Here is a 24,769-nt window from a genome sequence, read left to right as displayed (position 1 = left end):
GTTTCAGTGTGAAATACATTGGAATTGTCCATGCATATTACTGGGGTTTTCATTCCTACTGATCTGCATCACAAAATTCACAGAAGTAATCTGACAGACTGCATTTGCTTTATTAACTTTAATTTTGTTTTGAACTAACAGCTATGGAATTAATACCATACATGTTTTACATTTTAGTCTGTTCGATTGGCCAGTTCGTGTGAGGCTGCAATTGCGCATATTTTCACAACAGAGTACATGAGCATTATTAAATGTTCATTTTTGGGAGGTGTCATTAACGCTCGGCGTTAAATTGGGCCCTACAGCGCCCATTGTTTCTGCGCTATACAGCCTCTTTGACATCCAAGATGGCGTCTTGGATGCGCTTGCACGTTTCCAGTGTGACGTGTGCCAGACGCCATCTTTTGTATAGGAGTTAGCGCAGGCGCAGATAACGAACGCTGGAATCATGTAAAGTAGGGAGAAAATGGCTTCAATCAGTGTGCAACGCTAATTTAAAGTGATAGACACCATTTTGGGACTCAACGCTCAACTCACTGCACAGTCTTAACCCCGACCATCTGAAGGTGTCTTACAGTGCCTGGAGGACCCCCTACCAGCGCTATTTAAAGGGACCGTGCAGGATTTACATGTTAGTGGCTGGATTATTGCTTCTGGCTGCCCAGACATTTACAACTGTTTTTGGAGGTCTCCTACGCTTAAATACTAGGACATGGGGACATAGCCTAACATTTAGAGCCAGGACATGCAGGAGTGAAATTAGGAAATGCTTCTACACGCAAAGGGTGGGAGACGTTTGGAACACTCTTCTGCAAACGACAGTTGATGCTAGCTCACTTGTGAAAGTTAAATCTGAGATTGATAGATTTCAGTGAACCAAGGGTATTAAGGGATATGGGGCTAAGGCGGGTATTTGGAGTTAGGTCACAGGTCCACCGTGATCTCATTGAATGGTGGAACAGGCTCAAGGAGCTAAATGCCACTGTCACTTGCCTTCTCTTGATATGCGCCACCTTCTCCTGCAAGAAAGCGGGACATGTGTCAGTGTGGCAGTGCTGCCAGTGTGTGTGGCCTGCGAGTTGTGGGTTGGTGGCTTGAAACAGTGGTAATGTGTAAGGTTGAGAGGAAGCATCTGGTTGGAAGAGTTGAGTACTGATGGAAAGAATTTGTTGGTATGTGGGGGATGGGGGTGTAGTGCGTGATGCAGTTGGTAGGAGACGCCACTTGACAATTGACCTCACTCACCTTGACCACTCATGTCAAAGTATTGAACTTCATCCTGCACTGCATCCATGTTCATGATGCTGTGTGCCTGGCATTGACTTCGTTCCCCCACTGCCTTTTGGATATATGTCTGGAGGGCCTCTTGCACGCCCCCCCACCCCTGCAGATATAGGATGTCCCTCCTTCTGTCCACCTCTTGCAACAAGGTCTCTAGTGCATCAGTGAAGAACCTTGGTGCACGCACTCTTGCAGGCCTCATACCAACTCAGATCGGCACATTGGTGAGGTTTGGCGTGCAGATTGGAGGATGTGGGATTTAGTAGTGCACACTCTTTATTCAATGTTTTAACATCACTCTGTGTGCAAACATAGGGATGGCACCTGCATCTGTGTTTTACGTGTGCGATGTCTGATCTCCGTTTAGACTCCGTGCAGACAGTAGACTGTTATTTTCAGTAAATAACAGGTACCAGATACCTTTAAGAGATTTCTAAGCAACATCCTCCCTTTAAGAGATTGAGCTCTCTCTGGTGGTGGAATGTGCGAATTGCATTGATTCCACGTGCAAGGCCTGGAATGGAACACTGATCACAGGTAAGTCCTGGGATGGGCTGAAATTTGCGTCGTGCCTGTGCAGGGACCATTGGGCGTGGGGTAATAGCACATTATGCTACCTACGCCCAAAAACAGCCCCTATCCAATTTTTTCCCCCATTGTTCTCAATTTGTCATGTAACAATACATTCACAGTGCCACCGACAGGTGCAGTAGCTTTGGAATCCTTAGACCACTCACTGTTTTTTATGTATAATAAATAGAATCTGATTCTTACCGGTTTTTGTATTTGTTGCTTTTAATACAAAATAATTACCTGTCTTAAAGTAGCTGACAAGGGAATCTCTGGTTACTCCAGGTATTTTGCAGGTACTGTACAGCATACGAAACTGATCCATGTCTAATGGCACACTACCAGCTTTATGTACAGCCAAGCACTCTCTAAGGGAAAAAAACAAAAATGAGGATTGTTGTTCTCACCTAGGGTGTACAGAGAACAATTGCAGTTACAAAAGAGACTGCTTTATAAGACTTGTGAGCAGCATTAAACAATTAAATAAAACTCCTACACCAGATCATCAGCATAGCTATCAATATATGCTTATGCCATTTCACGAAAGCCAAAACATACCACTTTATCATTTCCCCGTATATCAATTTTATATTGTAAACATATAATAGCTCCCATCATATTTCTTCCTAGGATAGACATTTAACAAAAGATAAATTCCATTATTTAAAAATAAGCTATTTTGAAATATTGTGCTTTTAACAAATCTAATGTAAACTATCCATTGATAAATTCTATAATGCCTAAAGATATTCAGAGCATAGTGTGTGGGACGAACTCTCAATAAATCTAATAAAGACATTGAAAGGCGAGATGGAGAGGAGGATATAAAAGGAGGGGGGGTGGCAATTTTGGTTGAAGAAACAATTACAGCTGTGAGGAGGGATGATATGTTAGAAGGATCATCAAATGAGGGCCATATGGGTTGAGCTAAGGAACAAAAAAGGTACAGTCAAGCTACTGGGAGTGTACTATAGACCCCCGAACAGTCAGAGGGAGATAGAAGAGCAAATATGTGGGCAAATTTCTGAGACATGCAAAAACAGTAGGGCAGTAATTGTAGGGGATTTCAACTACCCTAATATTAACCAAGATGCAAACAGTGTGAAGGGTATAGAGGGTACAAAATTCTTAAATTGGATTCAGGAGGACTGTTTTAGCCAGTATGTAGCAAGCCCAACAAGAGAGGGGGCAGTTCTGGATTTAGTTTTAGGAAATGAAGCTGGGCAGATGGAAGGAGTATCAGGGGGGAGAGCATTTTGGTGGTAGTGATCATAACTCAGTTAGATTTAGCATAGTTATGGAAAAGGACAAAGATAGAACAAGTGTTAAAGTTCTCAATTGGGGAACGGCCAATTTTACTAAGCTGAGAAGTGATTTAGCAAAAATGGACTGGAAACAACTACTTGAAGGTAAATCAATGTCAGAGCAGTGGGAGGCATTTAAGGGATTCAGAGTAAACATGTTCCCACAAAGAAAAAGGGTGGGACTGCCAAATCTAGAGCCCCCTGGATGTCAAGGAGCAATAAGGGTAAGATAAGACAAAAAAGAAAGCTTATGTCAGACACAGAGAGCTCAATACTACAGAAAGCCTAGAGGAGTATAGAAAGTGCAGGGGTGAAATTAAAAAGGAAATTAGGAAAGCAAAGAGAGGGCATGAAAAAATATTGGCAAGTAAAATCAAGGAAAACTCAAAGATGTTTTATAAATACATTAAGAGCAAGAGGATAACGAAGGAAAGAGTAGGGCCTATTAGAGACCAAATAGGTAACCTATGTGTGGAGGCGGAAGATGTGGGTATGGTTCTTAATGAATACTTTGCGTCTGTCTTCACATAAGAGAGGGACGATGCAGACATTGTAGTTAAGGAGGAGGAGTGTGAAATATTGGATGGATAAACACAGTGAGTGAGGAAATATTAAGGGACTTAGCATCTTTGAAAGTAGATAAATCGGCAGGCCCGGATGAAATGTATCCCAGGCTGTTAAAAGAAACAAGGGAGGATATAGCGGAAGCTCTGACCATTATTTTCCAATCCTCCCTGGAATCAGGCATGTTGCCGGAGGATTGGAGGACTGCTAACATTGTACCGTTGTTTAAAAAAGGGAGAGAGGGATAGACCGAGTAATTACAGGCCAGTCAGTCCAACCTCGGTGGTGGGCAAATTACTGCAATCAATTCTGCAATAAACTGTCACTTAGAAAGGCATGGATTAATCAAGGACAGTCAGCATGGATTTGTTATGGGAAGGACGTGTCTGACGAACTTGATTGAATTTTTTGAGGAGGTAACAAGGAGGTTCGATGAGGGTAGTGTGTTTGATGTAGTCTACATGGATTTTACCAAAGCTTTTGACAAGGTCCCACATGGCAGACTGGTCAAAAAAGGACAAGCCCATGGGATCCAAGGGAAAGTGGTAAGTTGGATCCAAAATTGGCTCAGTGGTAGGAAGCAAAGGAGGGTAATGGTCGATGGGTGTTTTTGTAACTGGAAGGCTGTTTCCAGTGGGGTTCCACAGGGTTCAGTACTAGGTCCCTTGCTTTTTGTGATACATATTAATGATTTGCACTTAATCATGCCCCCTAGTGAGCCTAACATCAGTGGTAGGAAAATTATTGGAAAAAATTCTGAAGGACAAAATTAGTCTCCACTTGGAGAAGCAAGGATTAATCAGGGATAGTCAACATGGCTTTGTCAAGGGAAGATCATGTCTGACTAATTTGATTGAATTTTTTGAGGGGGTGACTAGGCGTGTGGATGAGGGTAACGCAGTGGATGTGGTATACATGGATTTCAGTAAGGCCTTCGATAAAGTCCCCCACAGGAGACTGGTCAAGAAGGTACGAGCCCATGGAATCCAGGGTGCCTTGGCACTTTGGATACAAAACTGGCTTAGTGGCAGAAGGCAGAGGGTGATGGTCGAAGGTTGTTTTTGTGACTGGAAGCCTGTGGCCAGTGGGGTACCACAGGGATCGGTGCTGGGTCCCTTGCTGTTTGTGGTCTACATTAATGACTTGGATATGAATGTAAAAGGTATGATCAGTAAGTTCGCTGATGATACAAAGATTGGTAGGGTGGTAAATAGCGAGGAGGATAGCCTCAGTCTGCAGGACGATATAGATGGGTTGGTCAGATGGGCGGAACAGTGGCAAATGGAATTTAACCCGGAAAAGTGCGAGGTGATGCACTTTGGAGGGACTAACAAGGCAAGGGAATACACAATGAATGGGAGGACCCTAGGCAAGACAGAGGGTCAGAGGGATCTTGGTGTGCAAGTTCACAGATCCCTGAAGGCGGCGGAACAGGTAGTTAAGGTGGTAAAGAAGGCATATGGGATACTTGCCTTTATTAGCCGAGGCATAGAATATAAGAGCAAGGAGGTTATGATGGAGCTGTATAAAACACTGGTTAGGCCACAGCTGGAGTACTGTGTGCAGTTCTGGTCGCCACACTACAGGAAGGATGTGATCGCTTTGGAGAGGGTGCAGAGGAGATTCACCAGGATGTTACCAGGGCTGGAGCGCTTCAGCTATGAAGAGAGACTGGGAAGATTGGGTTTGTTTTCCTTGGAGCAGAGGAGGCTGAGGGGGGACATGATTGAGGTGTACAAAATTATGAGGGGCACAGATAGGATAGATACCAAGGAGCTTTTTCCCTTCGTTGAGGGTTCTATAACAAGGGGACATAGATTCAAGGTAAAAGGCGGGAGGTTTAGAGGGGATTTGAGAAAGAACTTTTTCACCCAGAGGGTGGTTGGAGTCTGGAACTCACTGCCTGAAAGGGTTGTGGAGGCAGGAACCCTCACAACATTCAAGAAGCATTTGGATGAGCACTTGAAATGCCATAGCATACAAGGCTACGGACCAAATGCTGGAATATGGGATTAGAGTAGACAGGGCTTGATGGCCGGCGCGGACACGATGGGCCGAAGGGCCTCTATCCGTGCTGTATAACTCTACTCTATGACTCTACATTTAAGAAGTTTGCAGGTGACACAAAAATTGGCCATGTGGTTGATAGTAAGGAGGAAAGCTGTAGACTGCAGGAAGTTATCAATGGATTGGTCAGGTTGGCAGAAAAGTGGCAAATGGAATTCAATCCGGAGAAGTGTGAGGTAATGCATTTGGGAAAGACAAACAAGGCAAGGGAATATACAATAAATGGGAGGATACTGAGAAATGTAGTGGAAGTGAGGGACCTTGGAGTGCATGTCCACAGATCCCTGAAGGTAGCAGGACAAGTAGATAAGATGGTTAAGAAGGCATACGGGATGCTTTCCTTTATTAGCCAAGGCATCGAATATAAGAGCAGGGAGGTTATGCTGGAACTGTATAAACTAATTAGGCCATAGCTAGAGAACTGTGTACAGTTCTGGTCACCACATTACAGGAAGGATGTAGTTGCACTAGAGAGGGTACAGGGGAGATTTACAAGGATGTTGCCAGGACTGGAGAATTTTAGCTATGAGGAAAGATTAAATAGGCTATTGTTGTTTTCTTTGGAACAGAGGAGGCTGAGGGGTGATTTAATTGAGGTGTACAAAATTATGAGAGGCCTAGATAGCGTGAATAGGAAGGAACTATTTCCCTTAGCAGAGAGGTCAATAACCAGGGGGCACAGTTTTAAAGTGATTGGTAGAAGGATTAGAGAGGAGCTGAGGAAAAATGTTATCACCCAGAGAGTGGTGGAGGTCTGGAACTCACTGCCTGAAAGTGTGATAGAGGCAGTAACCCTCTTCACGTTTAAAAAGTACCTGGATGTACACTTGAAGTGCCATGACCTACAAGGCTACGGACCAAGTGCTGAAAAGTGGGATTAGGCTGTGTGGCTCATTCTCAGCCGGCGCAGACACGATGGACCAATGGGCCGAATGGCTTCCTTCTGTGCCGTAAATTTTTCTATGAATCTATGAATATGCATCTTGTATTTCAGGTGCAGAGAATGCATACTGTAAGTTTTAGAATGATAGAATAGGACAGGTACAAATGGCAAAACTGAATCCAAATCAAGACCACCAAAATCCAAAAGGTTTAATTTAGATCCAATTTCTACAAGCTATTCAGTACAATTTCACACCGTTTACACAGCTCTTAACACTGGGAAATGTTGCAAATTATTCTTAAAACAGATTCTCCCATCTACCTCAAAATTGCAGTTAAACTTTCTCCCATCCTAGTGCACACTTCAGAAATGAGATTGTACATTCTTTGCCTTATTTTTTCAGTACAAGATGAGTTTTAAAATTTTCTACTGCATATAATTCATCTTACTTCCTAAGTAGATTCCAAAACTGCAACATGTGGAAGACAGCTATAGCAGAACGTTCGAGCTGCGTGCCTTCTTTTGCTGGCCAATAATGTTCTAAGTAGGGAGCAGGACCTCCAAAATTTACGTTCAACATTGATGGCATTCGGACATCCAGATAGCCACTGATCAGCCACCATTCCTCAAGCTGATTAAAAGACACAGAACAATAGTGGTCAAGTTCTTCTAAAATTTAACAGAAAAGTAATACATTCACGCAAGAAAGCAGCATCCAATACCAATTACATTGAAATGTTCTAAAAATGTACATACATCTGAAGGAACTTCACAGCATTTTATCCAGAAGATATATTTGATTTGTAGATTCATCGAGTTATTGTACACTAAAGTACCAGTACAAGGCACTACAGTGCTTCTCATAGTTTTAAAGTCCATCTTGCATTACAGACAAGGATTTCCCCAGAAAATATGAGAAGTTAACTAATAATAATAGCAAACATTGGAAAATTGACTATTATAATTAAACAATGACTTTGATGTCACTTCAACTTTTTACTCTAAGATTTTGTTTCTGGGTAAAGAAAGACAGCTTAAGACTTGCAGGTAAGGCCCCATAGTTTGGGGTGAGCAAAGATTTCAGGTTTGGATTTCATACCAACAAACATCACTTGTCCCCATGCAACAGAAGATGCCAAGGTGGTAATGTGACAGCAGTACTGAGCTTCCTTGTTGTGAAATCCCTGAGCAAAGTGATTCTCGAAGTTTGAGATCAGCTGCAGAATCAGCACAGGCCCCTGTCATTTTATTGTACTGGAGTATTGTGTCCAATTCTGGGCACCGCACTTTAGGAAGGATGTGAAGGCCTTAGAGAGGGTGCAGAAAAGATTTACTAGAATGGTTCCAGAGATGAGGGACTTCAGTTATTTGGTTTGACTGGTTAAGGTTGTTCGCCTTAGAGCAGAGAAGGTTAAGAGAAGATTTGATCGAAGTGTTCAAAATCATGAAGGGTTTAGATAAAGTAAGTAAAGAGAAATTGTTCCCATTGGCAGAAGGATCGAGGACCAGAGGATACAGATTTAAGGAGATTGTCAAAAAAAACAAAGGCGACGTGAGGAAAAACTTTTTTATGCAGCGAATAGTTATGATCTGGAATGTGCTGCCTGAAAGGGTGGTGGAAGCAGATTCAATCATAGCTTTCAAAAAGGAATTGGATAAATAATTGAAGGGAAAAAATTTGCAGGGCTACGGGGAAAGAGCGGGGGAATGGGATTAACTGGATTGCTCTTACAAAGAGCTGGCACAGGCTCGATGGGCCGAATGGCCTCCTTCTGTGCTGTACCCATTCTTTGAACTTGCACCAATGTCACTTTTGGCATGCGAAAAAGGGGAATTTGAAATAAAAATGAAGAGCATTAGGATTTGATAAAATAAAAAGGAAAAGAAAGAGCAAATAGGTGCATGAGAAAACATCTTTAAATGAGATACAAAATGAATGAAGTCTATTTTCACAAATCCTTCTTGCCAAAATTCAGGTCAGCTCCTAGTAGTCGGTGAAATAAAATATGCATCGTAGTGTGATGGTGCAGTGCAATGCCACAGAATGGAGGGATGCACCTTCGATCCTCCATTTGGCTGAGTTCATAATCTCAACCATATCACTGAGGAGAGGAGCCAAGAGGAGGGAGAGTCACTCAGGCTGATATTAGTTGCTTCCTGGCAGCCCTTTAGAAGCGGTGATAAGCTTCGGAGGTCAGTCACCTTTTCGAGTGTGGATGGTGCAAGGGGCTAGAAAGGAGAAAACAGAAGGATGGAATGGACAGAAAATGTCCTTAAAAGACACATATAGAACTATGCATGAAATAAAATAGAAGACTTAGCAAAAATGTAAGCAAAGCAAACTATATTTAGATAAAAATCCGTAGGTATCAGACAACCAATAAGTAAATTAGTTGAAGCCAACCAACTATACTACTTCATTATTATATTAATACCAACAGCATCTAGGCTCCTGCTTACCCAGTTTCTCCTAACTTTGGCCCTCTCCAGAAGTTTTTGATGCAGCTGTTTACCAATCCCTTGTCCAAATGTTTTAACAATTTCTGTACTTCTTTGAAGTTCTTCTTCATTCAAAAATGGCTTCACTAAAACAATTTTAAAAAAATTTAACTGTATAATTACAACTAAACAATGTTGACAAGCCTACGTAGAATAGGCAATAACAGCTATTCACTGATTTCACGGCATAAAATATAAAACCCTTGAGAAATATGGGGCCATTGCAACTGTAAACTTAAGAGGTTGAAACCTGAAGGAACTAGGAATAAGAGCTTTCTTTATACCAAACAACCACTGTTTCTATAGATCAATTATGGCACAATATGGATGAAGGTAGATGTCTGGAAGAGGTATTAATGATAGTTTGAAAATTTATACATAATAATCAGTATCAGGGACAGAATTCTTGGGGTTGCAGCAATATCTAATTGAGACACAGATGAATGTTAAAATAAACGGATCGAATCTCAAGGCTGCAACACCAGTTCTGCTAATATAAATCATAAAGCAAAACTTGAGAAATGAAATAAGTCACTAGAACCCATAAACTCTGCAACACCCCACTCTGTATGATCAGCTACTGTCTGTACATTTAGCAAAACATGATAAAATTCAAGAGTGTACAACACTCAACATCTCCCAAATGACAAAAACTAAGAATCAAAGGACCAAGGCATTATTGCGACTAGATGCCAAATACAGTTAAACATTGCAATATATAATCATGGTAACACTGCCTAAAAATATTTACTTCTGCTGTCCTTTTTTCTGTTCTGGTGAATGAACATTTAGAAAAAACAATTGAAATCTGTGACAGTAACCAAATAAGAGATTTACTATGCATTATTTATGTTGAAATCAATGTCAAAAGGTTCATCCCACTCCCTGGCAACATGCCTTTTGATTGTCTCTTGTAGAAGATCACAAACTGGCATCAGTTCGCTGGGCTTTTCCACTCCCTATTCACCACTACAGGATGTTTCAAAAATTAAAGTGCTTTTTACATTTTTGTATTGATGAGAATCAGGCAGCAGGAGAGACACAGGTCACATACGAGACTCCAGATTCTTGCAATATAGAGTGGAAAGGCAGTGGGAGAGATCCAAGTTAAAAGTAATAAAAAGTTTCTGGTGGGGGTAAAGACTAGTAATCCTTCTTACCAAACTTCACTTTAATTACTGTAAATGAGGATAGCATCGAGTGGGGCTGTGAATGTCGTTAAACAGCCTGATGACATTCACTGTCCAGACTCATACATGAAGAATGGTCAATTAGGGTGATATATCTAAGAATCACTGGCATCTATGGAACCAGACGCCAGCCAGAGTCACTACCTTTGTGAAAAGAGACGCAAGGACAGAAAAATCAGAGGAGTGGAGGGGAAAATCGAAACCCCACACTTAAAAAATGAATCAACGCTGATCAGTACAAACTATTAAATACAAAATAAATAAATCTACATAAAGAAACTTACGTGAACACATTAATGTCTAACTAGATCTCTGCACCAATATTAAGACCATCATGCTGAGTATATTATGTAGTTACTGACACACATCTGACAATTTTATTAATAAGTCTTGCCTATAAGAGGAACTCTAAAAAAAAGATTGTTCCTTTTTTGTCTCCTAAAGAGAGTCAACTGCAGTATATGGACAGATATAAAATTCTATCCCCAACATGTAAACTATGAAGATGATACCGTACCTGCATCTAAATATTTCATCAAGGATTCCTCGAGAGGGGGAACGGGTAAAGGAGGTAATGTGTCCTGGTACTGGAATGTACGCTCTTCTTTTGATTCAAACATCTGATTTTCCATGTTTTATCAAAGTTTCAGCTGATTTCTAATAAGAACACAAGAAAGCAAGGAATGTGAAAAATCATTCAGCCCATAAAGATCTTTCCTTCCACAGGTGAAGTACAATCTGCTTCAACAACAAATATTTATATAGTACTACTTGCTTAAAAGAATGTCTCAGATGACTATATAAGGAGGATCAAAGCTGTGCAGAAAATAAAGAAAATTGGGGGGGGGTGGGGGGAAGTGTGTGTGAAGGCAGGTGAAGAGGGTTTCGAAGGCAGAAAGAGAGATACCAGGAGAAAATGGTTTTAGGAGAGAGGTCCAAAGGAGGCTGAAATCATCTATTGTTGGTACAATGGAGGGGAGTGGAGGACAAGCAGTAATCCTGAGTCAGAGGATCACAGGGTTCATGTTAAAACACATGGCAGGAGAAGAGTTCACAAACAGGTTGAAGCCAAGGGCGGAATTGAAAATTAGGACAATTTACTGGAGCACAGGGAGCCAGTGATGCTGGAGCAGTGGTGAGAAGTAGGGCTTTTATTGGGAGCGGACTAGGATTGCACAGTTGTAGATTAGCTGAAGTTTTGAAAGGGTGGAGGCTATTGAGGGAGGCATTAGAGAAATTAATCCTGAAAGAAGGTTTCAACAGCAGATGGGGTGACATAGGTATGGAAATGTTCAATGTCTGGAGATGGAAGATTGTGGCCTTGTGGTGGATGAGAGTACAAGAGATCGAGAGAGGGAGAGCGAGACAGAGAGCGAGAGTGCACGAGAGTGAGAGAGCGCATGCAAGAGAGAGCGAGAACGAGAGCGAGTGCATGTGCGAGTGAATGAGCGAGAGCGAGCGAGAGAGCACGAGAGAGACCGCGAGTGAGCATGTGCGAGTGAGTGAGTGAGTGCGAGAGAGAGAGAGCAAATGAGTGAGAGTAGTAAGAATGGGAGAGCATCTAGGATCTGGTGGAGATGAGGGCATCAAAAGTGGATGCAAAGCAGCTATTGGGAGAGGAGGAGCAAGAAATGCATTAGAGAAGCAAAGCAGAACATAGTGGCAGAATAGCTTGGTGTGGATCAACAACCATTATGTGCAAGTGGACAAGTAACTACCAACAGTTACAAAATTGACAACAGTTATGAGAGTGAGAAATGCTTTGATTGGTGCCAGTTCTTGGCTTTAGTGGCAATTAGAGAGAGAATTGGAACCAGCCTGGCAGTCAAGAAGCCTGGGGTCAAAGGTCTGAGGCCTGCCTGTCTGGTCTTGAGCAATGCAAGCAGTCATTGAAAAAGTGAATAGTTATTAAAGCTGTAGATTTTTGTCTTATGTTGCAGACCCATAGTAGGTTTTGCTTTTAAGTTAAGAACTGCTGTTCCTGCAACTATCCCAGACTCTTTTCAACCTCATTTAATCTGCTGTGAAAGATTTTCTTCTGCTCTCCTCCTCCCTAAAAGAAGAACCTATATCTATGTTATTCATTCCTGACCAGTTACCTTTTTTGGCATTGTATTTTCAAGATTCAGAACCCATGCTTGATCATTTCTTTCTATACAACCCTCAAATCCATCTCTAACCAGTCATTAGCTATTTTTCAATGTTGTTAATCAAAACTGTGAATAACTGTTTTAGCTAGAGTCTGTCCCATATCTAGCACTATGTAGGAAAAAAATCAATTTAATCTCAGCAGCTACGTACAATGTACAGCACAGAAACAGCCCTTTCAGCCCAACAGGTCCATGCCGGTGTTTATGCTCCACACGAGCCTCCTCCCACCTTTCTTCATCTAACCTCATCAACTAAATCAATGAATGCACTAGAAGCTGCACATAAAGCAAATTCATATCACTTGACAATACCATTTATAATTCCTGAACATGAAGTAAAACAAGTCATTAGTATTAAGCAAACATCTCAATATCTACAGTGGTTTCTCCACATTGCACTATTCAGGCTTGCAAAAATCACTCCCTTCTGCATCCCATATTTATAACTCACATTCCCAATGTCCCCTCCCCAAATTTGGAAAATGAATGCTGGCACACCTACTGTGGGGCTAGCTTTGAAATCATTCAACTTTCACAACCTGGGCGACCTGTTTATCCCCGAGCTGAGTTTCCGACCCCTATATGCTTTCTATCATAAAACCCAACTACTTCCATTTTCATAACATCGCCCACCTCAATCCCTACAATAGCCCATCTGCTGCTGAAATCCTCATACACACTTTAGTCCCCCTCTAGACTCTATTAATCCAATGCTCTACTTGATGGTCTCCCAACCTTCACCCAAAACTCTGGTTCTCCTATCCTATCATGCACCAAGTCCAACCAACCCATCACTCCCCGCCGCACCCCCCAACCCCCAACTTCCCAGTGCGTACAATGATTCCTGGTCCCATATGTCTCAAATTTAAAACTTTCATCCTTGTGGAAACCTTCAATCCTTCCATAGCCTTGTCCCTCCTCAAGCTCTACAGCCCCACCTCCCAAACTCTCCCTTCCTCTGACTCTGAACTCTGTGCATCCACACGCCCCCAACCCCTTATTTGGCGCCATATCTTCAGCCAGCTCAGTTTCACTCTCTGAATTCCCTCCTTAAACCTCTCCACCTCCCTTTCCTTCTTTAAGACCCTCCATAAAACCCACCTTTGACCAAGCTTTTGGTCATCCCATCTAATCTTCCCTTTGACTCAGTGTCTGTTTTATTCATGATTTTGTGAAGCACCTGGAGATAAAGGTGCTACACAAATGCAAGTTGTTGTGTTAAGAGTCAGTGAGATTGGACTTGAAAACCAAAGAGTCTTAAGCTAGAACAAGTTAAAAAAACTGCATCCTTTGGAGTGAAGGGAAGTACTGTACTTTCTGGGATTATTCACATTCTATTCTGTTTCCCCTTTGCTAAAACCAATCCATTCTTAAGTTTGAAAGAAATCACAGAGAACATAAGAACATAAGAAATAGGAGCAGGAATAGGCCATACGGCCCCTCGAGCCTGCTCCGCTATTCAATCAGATCATGGCTGATCTTCTACCACAACTCCACTTTCCCACCCGATCCCCATATGCATTCATTCCCTTAGTGTCCAAATATCTATCGATCTCAGTCTTGAATATACTCAACAACTGAGCATCCACAGCTCTCTCAGGTAGAACATTCTGAAGATTCACAACCCACTGAGCGAAGAAATTTTTCCTCATCTCAGTCCTAAATGGCTGACCTCCTATCCTGAGACTATGAACCCTAGTTCTAGACTCTCCAGCCAGGGGAAACAGCCTCTCACCGTCTACCCTGTCAAGCCCTCTAAGAATTTTATATGTTTCAATGGGATCACTTCTCATTCTTCTAAACTCCAGAGAATATAGGCCCATTCTACACAATCTTTCATCATAGGACAACTCTCTCATCCTGGGAATCAATCTAGTGAACCTTCGTTGCATCCCCTCTGCGGCAAGTATATCTTTCCTTAGTTAAGGAGACCAAAAACTGTACACAGTACTCCAGGTGTTGTCTCACCAGAGCCCTATGTAATTGCAGCAAGACCTCCTTACTCTTATACCCAACCTGCTTGCAATAAAGACTAACATACCATATTTGCCATCCTAATTGCTTGCTGTACCTGCATGTTAACTTTCTGTGATTCATGTACAAGGACACCCAAATCCCTCTGAATACCAACATTTCTTAGTCTATCACCTTTTAAAAAATATTCTGTTTTTCTATTCTTCCTACTAAAGTGGATAATTTTATATTTCCCCACATTATACTCCATTTGCCACCTTCTCGCCCACTCACTTAACCTGTCTATATCCCTTTGCAGACTCTTTGCGTCCTCCTCACAACTTACTTTCCCATCTAGTTTTGTTTTGTCAGCAAACTTGGATACATTACACTCGGTCCCCTCATCTAAGTCATTGATATATATTATAAACAGCTGAGGCCCAAGCACCGATCCTTGCGGCACCCCACTAGTTACAAACTGCCAACCCGAAAATGACCCGTTTATGCCTACTCTGTTTTCTGTCAATTAACCAATCCTCAATCCATGTTAATATATTACCCCCAATTCCATGAGCCCTAATAAGAACATAAGAAATAGGAGCTGGAGTAGGCCAATCGGCCCTTCGAGTCTGCTCCGCCATTTAATAAGATCATGGCTGATCTGATCCTAACCTCAAATCTAAATTCATGTCCAATTTCCTGCCCGCTCCCCGTAACCCCTAATTCCCTTCACTTCTAGGAAACTGTCTATGTCTGCTTTGAATTTATTCAATGATGTAGCTTCCACAGCTTCCTGGGGCAGCAAATTCCACAGACCTACCACCCTCTGAGTCAAGAAGTTTCCCCTCATCTCAGTTTTGAAGGAGCAGCCCCTTATTCTAAGATTATGCCCCCTAGTTCTAGTTTCACCCAACCTTGGGAACATCCTCACCGCATCCACCCGATCAAGCCCCTTCACAATCTTATATGTTTCAATAAGATCGCCTCTCATTCTTCTGAACTTCAATGAGTAGAGTCCCAATCTACTCAACCTCTCCTCATATGTCCTCCCCCTCATCCCCGGGATTAACTGAGTGAACCTTCTTTGTACTGCCTCGAGAGCAAGTATGTCTTTTCTTAAGTGTGGACACCAAAACTGTATGCAGTATTCCAGGTGCGGTCTCACCAATACCTTATATAACTGCAGCAATACCTCCCTGTTTTAATATTCTATCCCCCTAGCGATAAACACCAACATTTCGTTGGCCTTCTTGATCACCTGCTGCACCTGCATACTAACTTTTTGATTTTCTTGCACTCGGACCCCCCGATCCCTTTGTACTGCAGTACTTTCCAGTCTCTTGCCATCAAGAAAATAACTTGCTCTCTGGTTTTTCCTGCCAAAGTGCATAACCTCACATTTTCCAATATTGTATTGCATCTGCCAAATCTCCACCCACTCACCCAGCCTGTCTATTCACATTCTTGTGTAACAACCTCTTGTGTGGCACCTTATCAAATGCCTTCTGAAAATCCAAACATACTACATCCACTGGTTCCCCTTTATCTACCCTGCTAGTTACATAGGATGCTGTTAGCCTACATTTAAACCTTTCTCGAAAACAAAAAAGTTCATTGTTTCTAAAATGGGGTACTGTACTTCTGGGAAAATGTTAACCGTTCTCTACTTGCTGATTGATATTTCTAACTGATGCATTAGAGGCATAATTAAAAATGAAGAACTTATTTTGAAGTTATATTTATCTGGTATTTTGCAAGAAAATTATGTATTGGGGAGCTTGCAATGGATGCTGGGAAATGTAGTTTGTTAATAAACTCCCACAGAAAACTCCAGCAAGCTAGTTTAAAAAAGATCGACATGCAAAACTTTCTGGTCTGCATATCCACAGTATTTCTTTCTATTCTAGTCTGTACTGCAGTTTTCAATTTTTTCATTTTGTTCTAGAACCACAGAACATTTTGTGAATGAAATGGAACTCAACTCTGTATCAGATCTCACTTTCCACACCAGTGCTTCCAATATGTCTTCCTTTTTCCTCAACCTAGGATTCCCCTCCGCTGTGATTGTCAGGCCTCTCGACCATGTCTGTCCCATTTCCTGCAATTCTGCCTTCACCACCTTCCCCTCCCCCTCCCAGAACCATGATAGGGTCCCCCTTGTCCTCACCTACCACCCCACCAACCTCGCATTCAACAGATCATCCTCTGCCATTTCCAACCCGATCCCACCACCAAACACATCTTCCTCTCCCCTCCCTGTTCAGCATTCCAAAGGGACCATTCCCTCCGCGACACCCTGGTCCACTCTACCATAATCCACTCACCTTCCCATGGCACCTTCCCGTGCGAGTGCAGAAGATGCAACACCTGCCCTTTCACCTCCTCCCTTCCCACCGTCCAGGGTTCCAAACACTCCTTCCAGGTGAAACAGCGATTTACTTGTACTTCTTTCAATTTAGTAGACTGTATTCACTGCTCACAATGCGGTCTCCTCTACATTGGGGAGACCAAACGCAGATTGGGTGATCGCTTTGCTGAACACCTCCACTCTGTCCGTAAGCGTGACCCTGACCTGCTGGTCGCTTGCCATTTTAATTCTCCGTCCCACTCCCACTCTGACCTCGGCCTCTTACACTGTTCCAACGAAGCTCAACGGAAGCTCGAGGAACAGCACCTCATCTTTCAATTAGGCACTTTACAACCTTCTGGACTCAACATTAATTTCAATAACTTCAGATTATAACCACTGTTCAAATTTTTCTGGACAGCAAGTGCTGGTAATGGTTCTGATGTTGTGATTTACAGCTCCTCTAGACCCAGCTTTTGTTTCTTTACTTGTCCCATTATCACCCTCCTTGCTTTGAACCATCATCCCCTTTGTCATTTAATCACTCATGCCCTCCACCCTATCAGAGACCTTCCCTTTTGTTCTTTCCTCCCCTCCTGCCCCCTGGCTCTGTACTTGCTTAAAAACTGTTTAATCTTCAACTTTTTCCAGTTCTGATGAAAGGTCATCAACTTGATACACTAACTCTGTTTCTTTCTCCACAGATGCTGCCTGACTTGCTGAGTATTTCCAGTATTTTCTGTTTTTATTTCAGATTTCCAGCATCCGCAGTATTTTGCTTTTGACCCAATTTTATATTCATTTTGACTAACATTTTTTAAAACACCAAATTTGGTGAATAAAAACAGAAAATCTGCTCAATAGGAAAAGTACTGATGGAAATGCAAATACAATTTGCTGTCATGTGACAAACTAAGCCACACAAAGACAACTAATGGATCATATGAATGGATTTAGTCGTCCATTGTGCTGGGTATCAAAGACACGAGAGAAAAAAATACAGCTCAATACAGTTCAAGTGCAAGACAAAAGCTTTTCTCTAGCAAATTATCTTTAATGGAAAGAAGCATTTTCTGTTTTTTTAAGTAATAGGCTTTTCAGCTTATACATTTGTTACATGCTATTTTGGAAATAAACAATGAAGAATACTATAATATAGTTAAATATATACATTAATATATATCACAAAAAGCAAGGGACCTAGTACTGAGCTTTGCGGAACCCCACTGGAAACAGCCTTCCAGTCACAAAAACACCTGTCGACATTACCCTTTGCTTCCGGCCTCTGAGCCAGTTTTGGATCCAACTAGCCACTTTCCCTTGGATCCCATGGGCCTTTTACTTTTTTGACTAGTCTGCCATGTGGGGCCTTGTCAAAAGCCTTGCTAAAATCCATGTAGACTACATCAAACGCACTACCCTCATCAACCTTCCTTGTTACCTCCTCAAAAAATTCAATCAAATTAGTCAGACACGACTTTCCCTTAACAAATCCACACTGACGGTCCTTGATTAATCTATGCCTTTCTAAATGATGATTAATACTGTCTCAGAATTGTTTCCAATAATTTGTCCACCACACGATTGGCCTGTAATTACTCTGTCTATCCCTCTCTCCCTTTTTAAACAATGGTATAATCTTAGCAGTCCTCCAATCCTCCGGCACCACGCCTGATTCCAGGGAGGATTGGAAAATGATGGTCAGAGCCTCCGCTATTTCCTCCCTTGCTTCTTTTAACAGCCTGGGATACATTTCATCCGGGCCTGCCGATTAATCTACTTTCAAAGATGCTAAGTCCCTTAATATTTCCTCCCTCACTATGTTTATCCCATCCAATATTTCACAATCTTCCTCCTTAACTAGAATGTCTGCATCGTCCCTCTCTTTTCTGAAGGCAGATGCAAAGTATTCATTAAGAACCATACCAACATCTTCCGCTTCTACACATAGGTTACCTTTATGGTCTCTAATAGGCCCTACTCTTTCCTTAGTTATTCCCTTGCTCGTTATGTATTTATAAAACAGCTTTGGGTTTTCCTTGATTTTACTTGCCAATTTTTTTTATGCCCTCTCGTTGCTTTCCTAATTTTCTTTTTAATTTCACCCCTGCACTTTCTATACTCCTCAAGGCTTTCTGCAGTATTGAGCTCTCGGTATCTGACATAAGCTTCCCTTTTTTGTCTTATCCTACCCTGTATGCTCCTTGACATCCAGGGGGCTCTAGATTTGGGAGTCCCACTCTTTTTCTTTGTGGGAACATATTTGCTCTGAACCCTCACTATTCCCCCCCCCCCCTTTAATACCTCCCACTACTCTGGCACTGATTTACCTTGAAGTAGCTGTTTCCAGTCCACTTTTGCTAAATCACTTCTCAGCTTAGTAAAATTTGCCTTTCCCCAATTGAGAACTTTTACTCCTTTATCCTTTTCTTTCCTTGATATGGTCAACAAGAGAAGAAGCATTGGAGGAGGATGAAGTGGTCAACCATGTTGAAGACTGCAGAGAGGTTGAGGAATGATAATGTATCACGGTCAAAAAGTATGTCATTAACTTTGGTTTACACCATTTTGGTGCTTTGGGAAGGACAGAGCTCAGATTGGAGGCATTTAGGCGGGGGGTTGCAGGAGATATGGTAACATCTGAAAGATAACAATACATTCAAAGACACAAGCAAAATACTGCAAATGCTGGAAATCTGAAATAAAAACAGAAAATGCTGAAAACACTCAGCAGGTCAGGCAGCATCTGTGGAGAGAGAAACAGAGTTAACGTTTCAGGTCAATGACCTTTCATACATTCATAGACTTTGGAAAGGAAAAGATAGGGTCGCAATCAGCAAGGACAGGGCTTATGAGAGGGTATTTGAGGAGGGAGTAATGGTGCCCATTTTGCAACATTGCTGTTAATTGTATCCATGTGATTTATATCAATTAGTGTTAATTGTATTCAGGTGGTGCATATCAATTGGAAACTTTTTTCTTTCCATTTATGAGAGCGCTGATCCAGGATGGGTGTTGGTGTTATGTGGATCTCTGAATAAAAGCAACTGACAAGCAGGCTTTAGTATTCTATTCTTCCACCATCTGGCTAGCCAGTTTATTACAAGGCAGCACTTGAAGGGAGGGAACATTTTGCACCAGTTGGCATAAGGGCCAAGAAGAGAAGCTGGGCAGTGATGAATTTAGTTTTAAATTAGGTCTAGGTCAATTGTGGGGGTGGGGTTAAACTAGAGAGAAAAAGTTAGGGCTAAAATAGGAGCAGGAATGGTTTTTTTTGGCTTAGGGGACATAGAAGGAGGATGCATTGGAGGTAGCTGGACAATTGGTGATTTCCAAGAATCCATGAGCTCCTTGCACTAGTTGGAGTTGAGGGTTGAAGGAACATGGGAGAGTGAGTCAATAGCAGAGAAAAGGAGCCTAGGGTTATCTTCTCCCAGGATGATCCTAGAGTAGTAGCCAGTTGTGGCAGAGGCCAACAAAGCCCAGTAGGGCTTGATGTGGTCAAGCCAGATACAGCTTTAGGTGAGTAAGATGGTAATCCTCCCCTTGGACTTGAGTAAATATGGGGGCAACAGGGATGAGAGATAGAATCATAGAATCATAGAAGTTACAACATGGAAACAGGCCCTTCGGCCCAACATGTCCATGTCGCCCAGTTTATACCACTAAGCTAGTCCCAATTGCCTGCACTTGGCCCATATCCCTCTATACCCATCTTACCCATGTAACTGTCCAAATGCTTTTTAAAAGACAAAATTGTACCCGCCTCTACTACTGCCTCTGGCAGCTCGTTCCAGACACTCACCACCCTTTGAGTGAAAAAATTGCCCCTCTGGACCCTTTTGTATCTCTCCCCTCTCACCTTAAATCTATGCCCCCTCGTTATAGACTCCCCTACCTTTGGGAAAAGATTTTGACTATCAACCTTATCTATGCCCCTCATTATTTTATAGACTTCTATAAGATCACCCCTTAACCTCCTACTCTCCAGGGAAAAAAGTCCCAGTCTGTCTAACCTCTCCCTGTAAGTCAAACCATCAAGTCCCGGTAGCATCCTAGTAAATCTTTTCTGCACTCTTTCTAGTTTAATAATATCCTTTCTATAATAGGGTGACCAGAACTGTACACAGTACTCCAAGTGCGGCCTCACCAATGCCCTGTACAACTTCAACAAGACATCCCAACTCCTGCATTCAATGTTCTGACCAATGAAACCAAGCATGCCGAATGCCTTCTTCACCACCCTATCCACCTGTGACTCCACTTTCAAGGAGCTATGAATCTGTACTCCTAGATCTCTTTGTTCTATAACTCTCCCCAACGCCCTACCATTAACGGAGTAGGTCCTGGCCCGATTCGATCTACCAAAATGCATCACCTCACATTTATCTAAATTAAACTCCATCTGCCATTCATCGGCCCACTGGCCCAATTTATCAAGATCCCGTTGCAATCCCAGATAACCTTCTTCACTGTCCACAATGCCACCAATCTTGGTGTCATCTGCAAACTTACTAACCATGCCTCCTAAATTCTCATCCAAATCATTAATATAAATAACAAATAACAGCGGACCCAGCACCGATCCCTGAGGCACTCCGCTGGACACAGGCATCCAGTTTGAAAAACAACCCTCTACAACCACCCTCTGTCTTCTGTCGTCAAGCCAATTTTGTATCCAATTGGCTACCTCACCTTGGATCCCATGAGATTTAACCTTATGTAACAACCTACCATGCGGTACCTTGTCAAATGCTTTGCTGAAGTCCATGTAGACCACGTCTACTGCACAGCCCTCATCTATCTTCTTGGTTACCCCTTCAAAAAACTCAATCAAATTCGTGAGACATGATTTTCCTCTCACAAAACCATGCTGACTGTTCCTAATTAGTCCCTGCCTCTCCAAATGCCTGTAGATCCTGTCCCTCAGAATACCCTCTAAAAACTTACCCACTACAGATGTCAGGCTCACTGGTCTGTAGTTCCCAGGCTTTTCCCTGCCGCCCTTCTTAAACAAAGGCACAACATTTGCTACCCTCCAATCTTCAGGCACCTCACCTGTAGCGGTGGATGATTCAAATATCTCTGCTAGGGGACCCGCAATTTCCTCCCTAACCTCCCATAACGTCCTGGGATACATTTCATCAGGTCCCGGAGATTTATCTACCTTGATGCGCGTTAAGACTTCCAGCACCTCCCTCTCTGTAATATGTACACTCCTCAAGACATCACTATTTATTTCCCCAAGTTCCCTAACATCCATGCCTTTCTCAACCGTAAATACCGATGTGAAATATTCATTCAGGATCTCACCCATTTCTTGTGGTTCCGCACATAGATGACCTTGTTGATCCTTAAGAGGCCCTACTCTCTCCCTAGTTACCCTTTTGCCCTTTATGTATTTGTAGAAGCTCTTTGGATTCACCTTTGCCTGATCTGCCAAAGCAATCTCATATCCCCTTTTTGCCCTCCTGATTTCTCTCTTAACTCTACTCCGGCAATCTCTATACTCTTCAAGGGATCCACTTGATCCCAGCTGCCTATGCATGTCATATGCCTCCTTCTTCTTTTTGACTAGTGCCTCAATCTCCCGAGTCATCCAAGGTTCCCTACTTCTACCAGCCTTGCCCTTCACTTTATAAGGAATGTGCTTACCCTGAACCCTGGTTAACACACTTTTGAAAGCCTCCCACTTACCTGACGTCCCTTTGCCTGCCAACAGACTCTCCCACTGGCTGGAAATCAGCGCTGGCGTTCACCCTGCACTTCCGCCCCTCAGCGCTGGCGTTCAACCTGCACTTCCGCCCCGCTGAGGACTGCGGGGAAGTGAGTGGTGCGGTCAGATGGAGAACAGCTGGAAATCAAAAGTACAACTGAGGGAGTGACTGAACAATACAACAACAGGGGTATTGTGTCATTGAACAGTCTATTTAGATTACTCCTCAACCTTCTACATTCAAGGGAATACAAACTTTTGTTTATGCAACCAGTCCTTCTAATTTAACCCTTTAAGCCCTGGTATTATGATTATGAATCTGCACTGTATTCCTTCCAAGGCCAATATATCTTTCCCAGTTTGGTGCCAAATCTGAACAATACTCCAGATGGGTCTGAGCAAAGCTCTGCACAAGTGAAGCATCACCTCCTTACTTTTGTATTCTGGTTCCCTTTAAATAAAGGCCAACATTCCTTTTTGATTTTGTACCTGTTCACAAGCTTTGTGATTTATGTACATGGACCCTTACATACATCCCTTTGCTTCGCCATAGCTTAGTCTCCCACCATTTAAAAAAAAATTCTGATTTCTCTTTCTTGGATCCAAAGTAGATTACCTCACACTTCCCCCACATTGAACTCCATCTGCCATAGTTTTGCCCACTTAATCTGTCTATGTCCATTTGTAACTTTCCCCTCCCATCCACAACTTACTGTACCTCCAAACTTAGTGTCATCTGCAAACTTGGATATACAACTCTCTATTCCTTCATCCAAGTCCAGGTTAGGCAGATGAGTAGTGCCAACAGGAACAGGTCAGGTGGGTGAATGTCAGGATTAGGAACAGGGTGGGAAGGTCAAGAGGCAGCATCAGATGATGGCCAGTTTTTGGGTCATGGGGGTGGGGAGGCAGTTAACTAGTGCTGCCGGCCAGGATCTCTCAGGGACTGTCAAGTGGCTGGTGCTGTGGCATATAGTGCCACCTAATTTTGGGAGGACTGAAAGGCAAGTATAAATACTTCACAGCTTAAAACTAATACCTAGGCATGACAAGAATGCAAGTAGGATGACAGACAAATTCTGACACTGGAAGTAAGCAAGGCATAAACAGAAGTCTCAAAACTTTTAATATATTACTCGTAAATTATCCATGGATTTACTCATAGGTAGTTGAATTTAAGTTTTTTTTTCCACTAGGGTGGGAGAGGGATTTCAGAAACTCACCAGTGCACCGCTTACTGGCTGTAGCCTACAACTATATCGTTACAAGTAATGTTTACATAGAGGATTTTAAATATATGTTACATATACACACACACATACACCTGGTATATTTTACTAATACCCTTCCAAAACAATAGTGCTGACATCAGTAATAATTTATGCAGAGCAGCGGCTCTTGTCTCAATGCTCTCAAGTTGGTAACTTACTCTGTGTTTTCCTGGTCTAATTTCTGCTAGAAATACAAAACAAGTCGCTTATTTTCTTTTGGTCCCCGGCACGACTGTTCCGAGCAGAGTCGCTACTGTTTCCGTGTGACCGTCGCCGTATTCGACTTCCGCCCCTCAGCGCTGGCTTTCACCCTGCACTTCCGCCCCTCAGCGCTGGCTTTCACCCTGCACTTCCGCCCCTCAGCGCTGGCTTTCACCCTGCACTTCCGCCCCTCAGCGCTGGCTTTCACCCTGCACTTCCGCCCCTCAGCGCTGGCTTTCACCCTGAACTTCCGCCCCTCAGCGCTGGCGTTCAACCTGCACTTCCGCCCCGCTGAGGACTGCGGGGAAGTGAGTGGTGCGGTCAGATGGAGAACAGCAGTAAATACAAAGAAAACACCAGTAACGCACTTTGGGCACTGTAGAAAATGGAGGAACCGTAGCAGTGAAGAGTTGCACTTGTCATCTCACTCACTTTGCTTAAAAAAATCACCTATTTCGATTAATTTTAAACCCACTTTTTTAAGCAGGGCTTTTGGTTATCCCTCGCAATATGTCCTTTGGCTCGGTGTTCATTCTTGTCTAATATCGCCTCGGGTTGTTTTTCTACGTTAAAGGCGCAGCTCCACATGTTTCAGTGGTTTGTGTCCGGTCTCACTCTCATGATCAAATAAATCTCACTCCCAGGAGTTGCCCAGCAAAGTGGTAGAAGGTGTCGTCGACAGTGCTATCAAGCGGCACTTACTCACCAATAACCTGCTCACTGATGCTCAGTTTGGGTTCCACCAGGACCACTCGGCTCCAGACCTCATTACA

At 42.7% G+C, this 24,769-nt stretch overlaps 1 protein-coding gene across 9 annotated transcripts in view; it reads right to left on the bottom strand.

The window, feature by feature from the left end:
- crot (carnitine O-octanoyltransferase) overlaps positions 1 to 24,076 on the bottom strand; it is a 92,945-nt gene extending 68,869 nt beyond the window's left edge. For 8 of the 9 annotated variants that reach the window (XR_010967332.1, XR_010967334.1, XM_068006894.1 and 5 more), the window contains exons 1-6: positions 23,954 to 24,076; positions 22,506 to 22,662; positions 10,876 to 11,015; positions 9,130 to 9,254; positions 7,119 to 7,300; positions 2,095 to 2,219 (exon numbers count right to left, since the gene is read on the bottom strand). Coding sequence is in view for 7 of the 9 variants with exons in the window: in XM_068006894.1 (XP_067862995.1) it covers positions 2,095 to 2,219; positions 7,119 to 7,300; positions 9,130 to 9,254; positions 10,876 to 10,990 (547 nt within the window). In the remaining 2 variants the exon portion in view is untranslated. The remainder of the gene's footprint in view (positions 1 to 2,094; positions 2,220 to 7,118; positions 7,301 to 9,129; positions 9,255 to 10,875; positions 11,016 to 22,505; positions 22,663 to 23,953) is intronic. The other variant, XM_068006885.1, reaches the window with a different exon arrangement.
- Between the last annotated feature and the right edge of the window lie 693 nt (positions 24,077 to 24,769).

Source organism: Heptranchias perlo, chromosome 2 (genome assembly GCF_035084215.1).
Source record: "Heptranchias perlo isolate sHepPer1 chromosome 2, sHepPer1.hap1, whole genome shotgun sequence".
Taxonomy (NCBI): Eukaryota; Metazoa; Chordata; class Chondrichthyes; order Hexanchiformes; family Hexanchidae; genus Heptranchias; species Heptranchias perlo.
This window is presented reverse-complemented; position numbering and strand designations above follow the sequence as displayed.